This window comes from Melanerpes formicivorus, unplaced genomic scaffold, assembly GCF_026170545.1.
Source record: "Melanerpes formicivorus ecotype bairdi unplaced genomic scaffold, bMelFor1.0.p_v2 SCAF_67, whole genome shotgun sequence".
NCBI lineage: Eukaryota > Metazoa > Chordata > Aves > Piciformes > Picidae > Melanerpes > Melanerpes formicivorus.
Genome location: NW_027142419.1, coordinates 1,890,475 through 1,902,972, shown reverse-complemented (window position 1 = coordinate 1,902,972; position 12,498 = coordinate 1,890,475). Strand labels below are relative to the sequence as shown.

Here is a 12,498-nt window from a genome sequence, read left to right as displayed (position 1 = left end):
CCCCCCCAGCTTCCTGAGCACAGCATTTGTTCCTCACCCTCAGCAGGGTTGCTGCTGACACCAAGCTGTGTGGTGCAGCAGACAGCTGGAGGGAAGGGATCCATCCAGAGGGACCTGGACAGGCTGGAGAGGTGGGCACAAGGTTCAACAAGACCAAGGGCAGGGTCCTGCAGCTGGCTGGAGGCAATCCCAGGCACAAATGCAGGCTGGACAGGGACTGGCTGGAAAGCAGCCCTGAGGAGAGAGCCTTGGGGGTGCTGGGGGAGGAGAAGCTCCCCAGGAGCTCTCAGTGTGCACTTGCAGCCCAGGAAGCCAAGCAGAGCCTGGGCTGCATCAGGAGAAGTGTGGCCAGCAGGGCAAGGGAGGTGATTCTCCCCCTCTGCTCAGCTCTGGGGAGACCCCACCTGGAGTCCTGCCTCCAGTTCTGGAGCCCCTATGGCAAGAGGGATGTGGAGGGGCTGGAAGGTGTCCAGAGCAGGGCCAGGAGGATGAGCAGAGGGCTGGAGCTGCTCTGCTGTGAGCACAGACTGAAGGAGTTGGGGCTGTTCAGTCTGGAGAAGAGAAGGCTCTGAGGTGACCTCATTGTGGCCTTCCAGGATCTGCAGGGGGCTCCAGGAAGGCTGGGGAGGGACTGCTCAGGATCTCAGGCAGTGCTAGGACTAGGGGGAATGGAATGAAGCTGGAGGTGGGGAGATTGAGGCTGGAGGGGAGGAGGAAGTTCTTCCCCATGAGAGTGGTGAAGCCCTGGAATGGGTTGTGCAGGGAGGTGGTTGAGGCCCCAGCCCTGGAGGTGTTTAAGGCCAGGCTGGCTGAGGCTGTGGCCAGGCTGATCTAGTGTGGGGTGTCCCTGCCCATGGCAGGGGAGTTGGAACTGGCTGAGCCTTGTGGTCCCTTCCAACCCTGACTGATACTGTGATACTATGACATTTCACACCCAGCCCAGAGAAACTGCTTTTGATCCCTCCCTGGAAAGAAACAGGCTGTGCCAGAGCAGGCCTTTCAGCTGGGATGCTTTCACTAGGTGATGCTTGTGACTTTGCCTCTTGACTGTCAGTGCTTTGAAACCAACAGGAGATTATCCTCCTGCTCCTTTGATTGCCTTGGCCTTTGGAGCAGGAGAAGCTGCAGCCATGGCAATGTGGAGGGAATCAACAGGCTCCTGTGTGGGCTGCTCTGCATTTCTGTTGGCTGCTGGGTTGTTTGCGTGGAGCAGTGGATGTAAAGCTGCAGCACAGGAGGCTCCACCTCAACACCAGGGGGAACTTCTTTGCTGTAAGGGTCACAGAGGCCTGGAGCAGGCTGCCCAGAGAGGTTGTGGAGTCTCCTTCTCTGGAGCCTTTCCAGCCCCATCTGGATGTGTTCTGTGTGACCTGTGATGCATTGTGTGGTCCTGCTTTGGCAGGGGGTTGGACTCTAGGATCAGTTTGGGTCCCTTCCAAGCCCTAACATCCTCTGATCCTGCAAAAGAGGGAGATTCAGACTGGATTGGTTTACACTGAGGGTGGGCCCAGGTTGCCCAGAGTAGTGGTATCCCAGTCTCACAGTATCACCAAGGTTGGAAGAGACCTCAAAGATCATCAAGTCCAAGCTGTCAGCACAGACCTCATGACTGAACCATGGCTCCAAGTGCCACATCCAATCCCCTCCTGAACACCTCCAGGGATGGGGACTCCACCACCTCCCTGGGCAGCACATCCCAATGATGAATGACTCTCTCTGTGAAGAACTTTCTCCTCACCTCCAGCCTAAACTTCCCCTGGCACAGCTTGAGACTGTGTCCTCTTGTTCTGCTGCTGGGTGCCTGGGAGGAGAGCCCAACCCCCACCTGTCTCCAACCTCCCTGTAGGGAGTTGGAGAGAGCAAGAAGGTCTCCCCTGAGCCTCCTCTTCTCCAGGCTAAGCAACCCCAGCTCCCTCAGCCTCTCCTCACAGGGCTGTGCTCCAGACCCCTCCCCAGCTTTCTTGCCCTTCTCTGGACACCTTCAAGTCTCTCAATGTCCTTCTTGAACTGAGGAGCCCAGAACTGGACACAGGACTCCAGGTGCACCCTAAGCAGCCCTGCAACCGTTGCAGGTCAGCTTGTTTGGGCTTCTGAGCATTTCAAATATCCCTGCTGACTGCAGGGGATCTGCACCAGATGCCCTGATCCTGTGATTGTGCTAAAATGTCACTCCTGAGAGCCAAAAGACTCCAGAGTTGTATATCATGATCTGAACCAAGGTAGGGTTTGGGGTTTTTTGGGGGGGGATGTGAGGACTTGGTAAGTCAGAGTTGGGAGTGCTGTGTTCCCCTACATGTGCCAGGCAGGTCACACAGCTCAGAAACAGCTGCACCCCAGGAGTGGGGCAGCCCACTCCTGGCTGAGTGCTAACAATCCCTGGGGGGAAAGCATCTTCTGGAGCTCCCAGCTGATTGCCTTGAGGATGGATCTGGAATTGGATAGCTTAGGCCTGTTTTCAAAGTGCTGGTGTTGCTTTGGAAGGGCTTCAGGCTGTGTCTGCCAGGGGGAAAAAGCAAACCCAAACATTTGGGACATTTTAGGGTGTCAGGGAGTGACAGAACTCAACCTTATTGAGTCTATGATTGAACTGGGGGGGCGGTGGGAAAAACCAGAAATGGGGAGAGTCAGGTTGGATGTCAGGAAGAAGTTTTACCTGGATGGACATGGTGAGGTGTGAGTAGACTGCAAGGAGATTGGAGCACAGCCTGATAGAGTTGGGGTTGTGCAGGCTGGAGAGGAGAAGGATCCAAGGAGACCTCATTGTGGCCTTCCAGGATCTGCAGGGGGCTCCAGGAAAGCTGGGGAGGGACTTTTGAGGGTGTCAGGGAGGGATAGGACTGGGAGGGATGGAGCAGAACTAGAAGTGGGGAGATTGAGATTGGCTGTGAGGAAGAAGTTGTTGCCCATGAGGGTGGTGAGAGCCTGGCACAGGCTGCCCAGGGAGGTGGTGGAAGCCTCCTGCCTGGAGGTGTTTGCAGCCAGGCTGGAGGTGGCTGTGAGCAGCCTGCTGTGGTGGGTTGAAGTTTCCCATTCACATTAAGCAAGCACAACTAACTCAGTTGGAAGCAGATGGAAGCTGTACAGAGTACACAGGAGGTACAACATATTGCAGGTATTTACAATCAGAACCACAGGAAACCTCCCTGTACCCCCTGTGGGTCCCCAGAGAGCAGGGAAGCTGCTCTGCTCCCCCCTGAAAAACCTCCTCCCCTCCCCCTTGTAACAGAAGAGGAGCTGAGAGGAAGGATTATTAGTTTAGAGAAGCAGTGCTGGTGGTGTTATCTTTTCTCAAGGCCAGCCAGGGGTGGTTCTTGTCTCCCCAGCAGAACAGCTCAGACCGCAGGAGAAAAGAGCGGGAATGGGAATGGAAGTGAAATGTGAAAGATGTCATGGAACAGCTGCCCAATGAATGTGTTCAGAATGTGCTTAGGGACCTTGCCAGGCTGGGCAGAAGGGCAGAGGCCAACAGGATGGCATTCAACAAGTCCAAGTGCCAGGGGCTGCACTTTGGCCACAGCAACCCCAGGCAGAGCTACAGGCTGGGGGCAGAGTGGCTGAGAGCTGCCAAACAGAGAGGGACCTGGGGGTGCTGATCGACAGCTGCCTGAACATGAGCCAGCAGTGTGCCCAGGTGGCCAAGAAGGCCAAGGGCATCCTGGCCTGCATTAGGAGCAGTGTAGCCAGCAGGAGCAGGGAAGTCCTTGTGCCCTGTGCTCAGCACTGCTTAGGCCACACCTTGAGTCCTGTGTCCAGTTCTGGGCTCCTCAGTTCAAGAAGGACATTGAGAGACTTGAAGGTGTCCAGAGAAGGGCAACAAGGCTGGGGAGGGGTCTGGAGCACAGCCCTGTGAGGAGAGGCTGAGGGAGCTGGGGTTGCTTAGCCTGGAGAAGAGGAGGCTCAGGGGAGACCTTCTTGCTCTCTGCAACTCCCTGCAGGGAGGTTGGAGCCAGGTGGGGGTTGGGCTCTTCTCCCAGGCACCCAGCAGCAGAACAAGAGGACACAGTCTCAAGCTGTGCCAGGGGAGGTTTAGGCTGGAGGTGGGGAGAAAGTTCTTCCCAGAGAGAGTTGTTAGCCACTGGGATGTGCTGCCCAGGGGGGTGGTGGAGTCCCCATCCCTGGAGGTGTTCAAGAGGGGATTGGATGTGGCCCTTGGAGCCATGGTTTAGCCATGAGGTCTGTGGTGCCAGCTTGGACTTGCTGATCTTGAGGTCTCTTCCAACTTGGTGATTCTGTGCTCATCTCCTGGTTTCCTTTTTACACCCAATGTGAACCATTTCTGCTTTTCTACTTTTCTGCTCAAAATCTGCAGCTCAGTTTTCAAGGCCTAGCCCAAACCTGCCCCACCTGCTGCAGTGTGAGGTGTCCCTGCCCCTGGCAGGGGGGCTTGGGACTGCCTGAGCCTTGAGCCCCCTTCCAACCCTGACAGCTCTGTGATTCTCAGCTGGAGCCTGGTGGAATATTGCATTTTCCCTCCTGACTTTCCACCCCTGGTTCAGGAAGGTCCCCAGACAGAGTGCTGGGCTGGAGTTTGGGTGTCCCTAGGTGGCTATTGGTTATTTTTCTGGCTCACCCTGCAGTCTCCTGGGGCAGCTTCATCCACCTCGCTTGTTTTGCTCGTGGCATGTGCTGTGTGTTTTGGGTGATTGGTTTAGCTTTCTGGTTTCTCTCAGAAGAGCACATCTGGGGCTGTCCCCCTGGCTGGCTTTTGCTGGTGCTGAGGCAGGCCCAGCTCGTGGTCAGTTTGCACAGTGGCTGCTTGGGATCCCAGGAGCAGCTGTGGATGGCCCAGGAGGGGATTGGCTGCCTTTGGCTGTCAGAAGTGCTGGGTTTTGAGGGTGGCCAGCTAGATCAGCTCTTTCAGAGCATCTTTGGTGGAAATGCTTCCCACTGCTCACAGGATCCCAGAATGCCAGGTTGGAAGGGACCCCAAGGCTCCTCTGGTCCAACCTTTCTAGGTGGTGGCAGAGTTGAAATGAGCTGGCCCAGCAGCCTGGCAAGCTCCTGTGGAGGGAGGGGGGTCCACCACTTCTCTTGGCAGGTGATTCCAATGTCTGACTGCTCCCATGGGGACACATTTTCTTCTGGATTGCAATCAGAAGCTCCTCAGGAGCAGCTTGCAGCCACTGCCCCTTGCCTTTTCCGTGGGGCTCCTTGTAGAAAGGGCATCTCCATCCTCTGGGTAGCCATGTGTCTGGTTCTCCTGCAGGGAAGCTCTCTGGGTTGGTTGTGCCATAGGTGTGTGCACCTGCTGTCCCACTGCACCCACCTGCAGCAGCAGTGGCACCAGTTCATCAGTGTGCCCATGTGGAGGAGCTCCTGGAGGTGCAGTGATGGAGCCTCTTCCATCAGCACTGTCTTCAGACACCTGGCTGTGTTTTGAGCCTGGAGTCTGAGGGGGGTTCTCATTAGTGCTTAGGAATGTCTAAAGGGTGAGTGTCAGGAGGTGTCCAGGGACAGGGCAAGGGGCAGTGGACACAGACTGGAACCCAGGACATTCCCCATAAACAAAAGGAGAAAAAGAACTTCCCCAGGAGGATGGCAGAGCCCTGGAGCAGGCTGCCCAGAGAGGCTGTGCAGCCTCCCTCTCTGCAGACAGCCAAAACCCACCTGGATGTGTTGCTGGGTGACCTGCCCTGGGTGATCCTGCTCTGGCAGGGGGGTTGGACTGGCTGATCCCCAGAGGTGCCTCCCAACCCCTAACCATGCTGGGATTCCATGACCTTAGCCTTGAGTTCCCCCTCAGCTCTTCTTTCTCTGCTGCTGCTTTCTAAGTGGAAACCACTTAGCCTGGGGATCGAGCTGGGCTTGGGTCTGCCTGGGAAAATAACTGAGGTAGAGAGAATCCTGCTGCTTGATTAGGAGCCCCCACTGCTGAGTAGTATTTTTGGGTAAGAATGTGGAGTAATTGAGATGGTTTTGATGTGCATGGAGCAACCCCCCCCTCCCAATGGAGAATTCAGGGCAAAGAGCTGACACTGGGGTGAAAGCCACCTTGAAATCTCTGGCAGGAGTGATGTTAGCTCTGAGCTCAAGAGGAAGACACTCAGGCTGGGGAAGTACCTGTTAGAAGTGGACATTCATGGTGAGTGTCTGCCTTCTCCTCTGAGCAGAACAGCATCCAGAGCAGGTAGAAATGGGCAGCATTTGGCTGGTTGTCTGTAAGGAAGGGGAGAGAGCAGTCTAGGGGGAGGGGGGAGAATGGGGCCAGTCCTGGTTTGCTAGAGGTGAGGCTTTGCTCTTGCTGAGAAGAGGAAGTGCAGGGGCAGCAGAGCCTCTGGTTGGTGATGCAGATAGCGGAGCACCTCCCCTTAGGGCAGGCTGAGCCACAGGTAAGAGAGGCTGTGGAAGTGTAATGGCAGTAAGGGCTGAGGCTGGTGAGGGCCGGGAGTGCCAGTGGCAGTGCATGTGTTTGGAGGAGAGGTTTGTGAAGCTTGACTGTGTGGAGACAGTGGCTTTGGTTACCTCCTTCTTCAAGGACTCACACACAGCCTCAGGCTGTGCCAGGGGAAGTTTAGGCTGGAGGTGAGGAGGAAGTTCTTCACCAAGACAGTCATTGGTCATTGGGATGTGCTGCCCAGGGGGGTGGTGGAGTCCCCATCCCTGGAGGTGTTCAAGAGGGGATTGGATGTGGCACTTGGTGCCATGGTTTAGTCATAGTTTCATAGTTTCATTCAGGGATGGAAGGGACCACAAGGATCATCTAGTTCCAACCCCCCTGCCATGGGCAGGGACACCCCACACTAGAGCAGCCTGGCCAGAGCCTCAGCCAGCCTGGCCTTAAACACCTCCAGGGACAGGGCCTCGACCACCTCCCTGCACAACCCATTCCAGGGCTTCACCACTCTCATGGTTAAGAACCTCCTCCTCCCCTCCAGCCTGAATCTCCCCACCTCCAGCTTCATTCCATTCCCCCTAGTCCTATCACTACCTGAGATCCTGAGAAGTCCTTCCCCAGCCTTCCTGTAGCCCCCTTCAGATCCTGGAAGTCACGAGGTCTGTGGTGACAGCTTGGACTCGATGATCTTTGAGCTCTCTTCCAGCCTTGGTGGTGCTGTGCTGCTGTGACTCTTTCGTTTCTTTCCATCGCGCGGGGCTCAGGCTGGGCGGGACATGGTTCGGGTCCCCAGTGTATGCATTGGGTGCCCGACAAGGGGGAACGGCCTGGCAGAGGCTGGCTCGGTGTGTCAGCTGCTGCACTTAGCCAGGTCAGCGAGCCAGCGGCCCCCTGCTGGAGGCCTGCTGCCACATCTGCCTGCCCCAGCGCTTGCTCTCCCCTTGAAGAGCCCTCTCATGCTTCCAGCAGGGGTCTGCTGGAGCGGGCCGCAGCTCTGGCTCACCCCCGGCTTGCTCCCTCCAGGGCAGCCCAGCCTTTAGCAGCCGTGTGGAATGCCAAGGTGGGTTGCCAGTCGTTGCCAGTCGTTTGTTTGCCCTTTGCTGTGCCTTTGTTAACCTTTGGTTTGTCAGCTACCTGGACGCAGACGGATTTGGCCGCGGTTAATTTTCACACCACATCTTTTCTGTACTTCAGGTTGGCTTCCTCACTGCACTGGGAAAACCATTAGGAAAAAGTCCTTGGGGTTAAAAACCTGGGGCTCCAACCCTATTACCTGCACTTGGGGCTAGACATTAATTTAAATGGCGACTGATCTGTCTGAAGCTGAACCCGTGCATCATAAGGCGCTTCCACTCTTAACGGGAGCTCAGCTGATCCACACGGACAAGTTAAGTGAGGTAGGGGCTGGCCCTTGGATCAGTCCTCCACTTCCAGACCTGCTGAAGGGTACTTTCTCCCCTCGCTGGTAGGGAGCTCAGCTGGGAGCCTAATCCACCCTGTAGGTGCTCTCCTTCCCCTCCCCTGCTTCGCCCCCCCCCCAGCCACTGGATTTGTCCAACTCCTCAGGCGTTGGGAACCGAGCGGCAAGCTCAGCTCTCCTCTCCTCTCCTCTCCTCTCTCCTAGTACGCTTCCCAGAAGCTGGTTTGAGGGCTCCTGGCTTTTAAACCTCTGGACAGTCTAAAACTCTAACCAGAACGCTGCTTTGCTTTAATCCCGTTGCAAAGCCTCTGGTGTCTGCCCGCGGTTCCCCTGCTGATTGTTGTGTGCTTTGTAGAAGGCTGAAGAGGACGCGATGCCGATCCGCCGCTCCGTCAACTCCTCCTCCCGGGAAACTCCTCCCAAGAGCAAACCTGCTGAGGGGGAAGAGGTGAAAGCAGGTACAGTAGGGGTGCTGGGATCTGTATGCAAACCCGAGCTTGTGTGCTGAACACCCTGCAAAAAGCCTTGCTGCTGGCCTGGCCTTGCTGCTCCCCGCACCTCGAGTCCTGTGTCCAGCTCTGGGCCCCTCAGGTTAGGAAGGAGGTTGAGATGCTGGAAGGTGTCCAGAGAAGGGCAACGAAGCTGGGGAGGGGTCTGGAGGACAGCCCTGTGAGGAGAGGCTGAGGGAGCTGGGGTTGCTTAGCCTGGAGAAGAGGAAGCCCAGGGGAGACCTTCTTGCTCTCTACAACTACCCGAGGGGAGGTTGTAGACAGGCAGAGGTTGGTCTCTTCTCCCAGGTACCCAGCAGCAGAACAAGAGGACACAGTCTCAGGCTGCACCAGGGGAGGTTTAGGCTGGAGGTTAGGAAGAAGTTCTACACAGAGAGAGTGATTGCCCATTGGGATGTGCTGCCCAGGGAGGTGGTGGAGTCATCATCACTGGAGGTGTTCAGGAGGAGACTTGATGGGGTGCTTGGTGCCATGGGTTAGTCGTTTAGGTGGGTTGGATTGGTTGATGGGTTGGATGTGATGATCTTGAAGGTCTCTTCCAACCTGGTTTATTATTCTGTTAAGCTTCCCTGCTTGCCCAGCAGCCCAGAAGGTAAGAGATTGAGGTTGCCTCCCCTCTCCCCTTCCTCCCAGGGGGGGAAAGCAAATTAGGCAGGAGGAGAAAAGAGAGGTAAAGTTCCAAAAGAAACACTCTTGCCTCGATTTGGAAGTAGAAAGGGAAGTGTAACAAAACAGAAAAGGGATTTGAGTAGAAGGAAGGTCACAAAGGTATAAGGAAAAAGGGTAGATAAAAATATACACAAACCCAGATGCAAAAGGATTCTCTGGCTGCAAGGTGGATTCTCTTTAGAGGCAGTCCTTAGGAGCCAGCAGCAGCCTGGACCAGGCCCCACCACAGGGCTAGCAGCAGCAGGGGGTCAGCAAAAGGAGGGCAGGAGAAGAGAGCGAGGCAGGGAATGGCTTCCTCTTAAATAGGGTTGTGGGCAGGAAGGGGGAGTGGAATGGACTTTGACCTGGGGACCCCTCCCCTCTCTGCCCACCCCGGGGCAGGTTTCTTTGTCCACCTGGGCTAAGTTCTTTTTCAGCCCACCCCCTCCTGGGCTGGGTTTAATTTAACCTAGCACAGGGGATTAAAATGCTCAGCTCCTTTTGCTGTGGTATTGGCAAGCTGTGCTTTGCAGCCACTCTTTTTTTCAGTCTGAACCTCCCTGGTTTGTTCTTCATACCCTGTGGCAAAGCCCTGAGACTCCAGATACAGCCAAACACAATCCCTTGGAAACTTCAGAGTGAAGGTAGAAGTTGTGAAGCTTCAGCAGCATCGCTTGAAAGTGAAGCCTGGAGTTAATGAGTGGAAACCCAAAGCCTTTAGTCTGCTACTGACACATCTTGGTGCCATGGGTTAGTTGATCAGAGGGTGTTGGGTGATAGGTTGAACTTGATGATCTCAAAGGTCTTTTCCAACCTGGTTAATTCTGTTCTGTTCTATTCTGTTGTATTCTATTGTATTCTGTTCTGTTCTGTTGTGCCCCTGTTCTGTTGTGCCCTGCTCTGTTGTGCCCCTGTTCTGTTGTGCCCTGTTCTGTTGTGCCCTGCTCTGTTGTGCCCTGCTCTGTTGTGCCCCTGCTCTGTTGTGCCCTGCTCTGTTGTGCCCTGCTCTGTTGTGCCCCTGCTCTGTTGTGCCCCTGCTCTGTTGTGCCCCTGCTCTGTTGTGCCCCTGCTCTGTTGTGCCCCTGCTCTGTTGTGCCCCTGCTCTGTTGTGCCCCTGCTCTGTTGTGCCCCTGCTCTGTTGTGCCCCTGCTCTGTTGTGCCCTGCTCTGTTGTGCCCCTGCTCTGTTGTGCCCCTGCTCTGTTGTGCCCCTGCTCTGTTGTGCCCCTGCTCTGTTGTGCCCCTGCTCTGTTGTGCCCCTGCTCTGTTGTGCCCCTGCTCTGTTGTGCCCCTGCTCTGTTGTGCCCCTGCTCTGTTGTGCCCCTGCTCTGTTGTGCCCCTGCTCTGTTGTGCCCCTGCTCTGTTGTGCCCCTGCTCTGTTGTGCCCTGCTCTGTTGTGCCCTGCTCTGTTGTGCCCCTGCTCTGTTGTGCCCCTGCTCTGTTGTGCCCCTGCTCTGTTGTGCCCTGCTCTGTTGTGCCCTGCTCTGTTGTGCCCCTGCTCTGTTGTGCCCTGCTCTGTTGTGCCCCTGCTCTGTTGTGCCCCTGCTCTGTTGTGCCCCTGCTCTGTTGTGCCCCTGCTCTGTTGTGCCCCTGCTCTGTTGTGCCCCTGCTCTGTTGTGCCCCTGCTCTGTTGTGCCCCTGCTCTGTTGTGCCCCTGCTCTGTTGTGCCCTGCTCTGTTGTGCCCCTGCTCTGTTGTGCCCCTGCTCTGTTGTGCCCCTGCTCTCTTGTGCCCCTGCTCTGTTGTGCCCCTGCTCTGTTGTGCCCCTGCTCTCTTGTGCCCCTGCTCTCTTGTGCCCCTGCTCTCTTGTGCCCCTGCTCTCTTGTGCCCCTGCTCTCTTGTGCCCTGCTCTCTTGTGCCCTGCTCTCTTGTGCCCCTCCTCTCTTGTGCCCCTCCTCTCTTGTGCCCCTCCTCTCTTGTGCCCCTCCTCTCTTGTGCCCCTCCTCTCTTGTGCCCCTCCTCTCTTGTGCCCCTCTTGTCTTCTCTTCTGTTGTCTTGTCTTCTCTTCTGTTGTCTTGTCTTCTCTTCTGTTGTCTTCTCTTCTCTTCTGTTGTCTTCTCTTCTCTTCTGTTGTCTTCTCTTCTCTTCTGTTGTCTTCTCTTCTCTTCTGTTGTCTTCTCTTCTCTTCTGTTGTCTTCTCTTCTCTTCTGTTGTCTTCTCTTCTCTTCTGTTGTCTTCTCTTCTCTTCTGTTGTCTTCTCTTCTCTTCTGTTGTCTTCTCTTCTGTTGTCTTCTATCTGCTCTGAGCAGCTTCACCAAGGTTTCTCTGGATGTGTCATTTCATCAAAAAATCCCAGAATGGCTCAGGTTGGAAGGGACCTCAGAGATCATCTCCTCCAACCCCCCTGCCATGGGCAGGGACACCTCTCAACTAGCCTTGGTTGTTCAAATCCCCAGCCTCTCTGAGCAGCCTGTGCCAGAGTCTCATGACCCTTGAGCTGAAGAACTTCTTCCTCAGCTCCACTCTAACCCTGCTCTCCCTCAGCTTCAAACCATTGCCCCTTGGCCTATCTCAGACACCCTCAGGAAAAGTCCCTCTGCAGCCTTCCTGTAGAATCTCTTCAGGTATTGGAAGGCAGCTCTGAGGTCCCCCCAAAGTTTTCTCCAGGCTGCACAGCCCCAGCTCCCTCAGCCTGTGCTCACAGCAGAGCCCTGGGATCATCTCTGTGGCCTCCTCTGGATTCACACCAGCAGCTCTGGGGACAGCAGACCTGGAGGCAGTACTGGAGGTGTGGTCTCAGCAGAGCAGAGTGAAGGGGCAGAATCCCCTCTCCTGCCCTGCTGCCCACACTCCTCTTGATAGTTTTACTGACTTGGCCCTCTTTGGTGTCCCAGAGAAATCCACCGCCTATCACACTAGCTGTTCACACACTGTGTGCTCCACATGCATGATGCCTCCATGGCAACACTCTCCAGAGGGATGTAGCAGGAGTGCTTAAGGTCTTTACTGGAGACAGCAAACCTGTCAGGGTGAGCAGCTACACACCAAGTGGTAGTGGCCATTTGTATGCACCTTACCTAGCAGGCAGCCCAGCCTCTGAGCTAAATCTGCTGGAGTTCCTGTGCTTGGGAAGTTGCTTTCTGACTGGGTTTGATCCTGCTGTGCTAGAAAAGTGCTGCTGCCAGTGCATGTGCAACCTGAAGCTTGGCCAGCTCTTGAAAAGTGTGATTGAGAGTTGAAATCCTTCAGGTGCTGCAGAAGCAGAGGTGTTGGAAGACAAGCTGCTCATCAACAAGGCTGCTTGTAGGTATCTATCCAGGTTTGTAGAAATGTAGGGGGGGAGTTCACCTTTTTGAGTTAAAAACATCAACCTCAACCCAGGGGAAAAAAAATCTTAGTGCTTCCTGGTACTGATTTCCTCCTCCCCTCCCCACCCAGAGCTCTCTGATGGGGGCTGGTTGCACTTAGTAACTTGTGGAGTGGAGAGGAGAGTGGAAAGGAGTTCATGGTGAAAATGCTCCAGGGGTGTTGCCTGAAGCTGCTCTGGCAGCTGAGGGCTGATTGCCCCCGGGCAAAGCTCTTGTCAAGTAGCTTTGGTCACTTAAGTTGCATTCAAATCACCTCTTGAAATTAGAGCACAGAAAGTCTCT

The 12,498-nt window shown here is 55.4% G+C and overlaps 1 protein-coding gene across 3 annotated transcripts in view; it reads left to right on the top strand.

Annotated features, from left to right (window-relative positions):
• HP1BP3 (heterochromatin protein 1 binding protein 3) overlaps positions 1-12,498 on the top strand; it is a 41,118-nt gene that overhangs the window by 11,011 nt on the left and 17,609 nt on the right. Inside the window, exons 2-4 of one of the 3 annotated variants that reach the window (XM_068162787.1) lie at positions 7,529-7,731; positions 8,110-8,212; positions 12,098-12,151. In XM_068162787.1, the coding sequence (XP_068018888.1) occupies positions 7,636-7,731; positions 8,110-8,212; positions 12,098-12,151 (253 nt within the window). In that variant the 5' untranslated portion in view covers positions 7,529-7,635. The remainder of the gene's footprint in view (positions 1-7,528; positions 7,732-8,109; positions 8,213-12,097; positions 12,152-12,498) is intronic. The other 2 variants (XM_068162789.1, XM_068162790.1) reach the window with 2 other exon arrangements.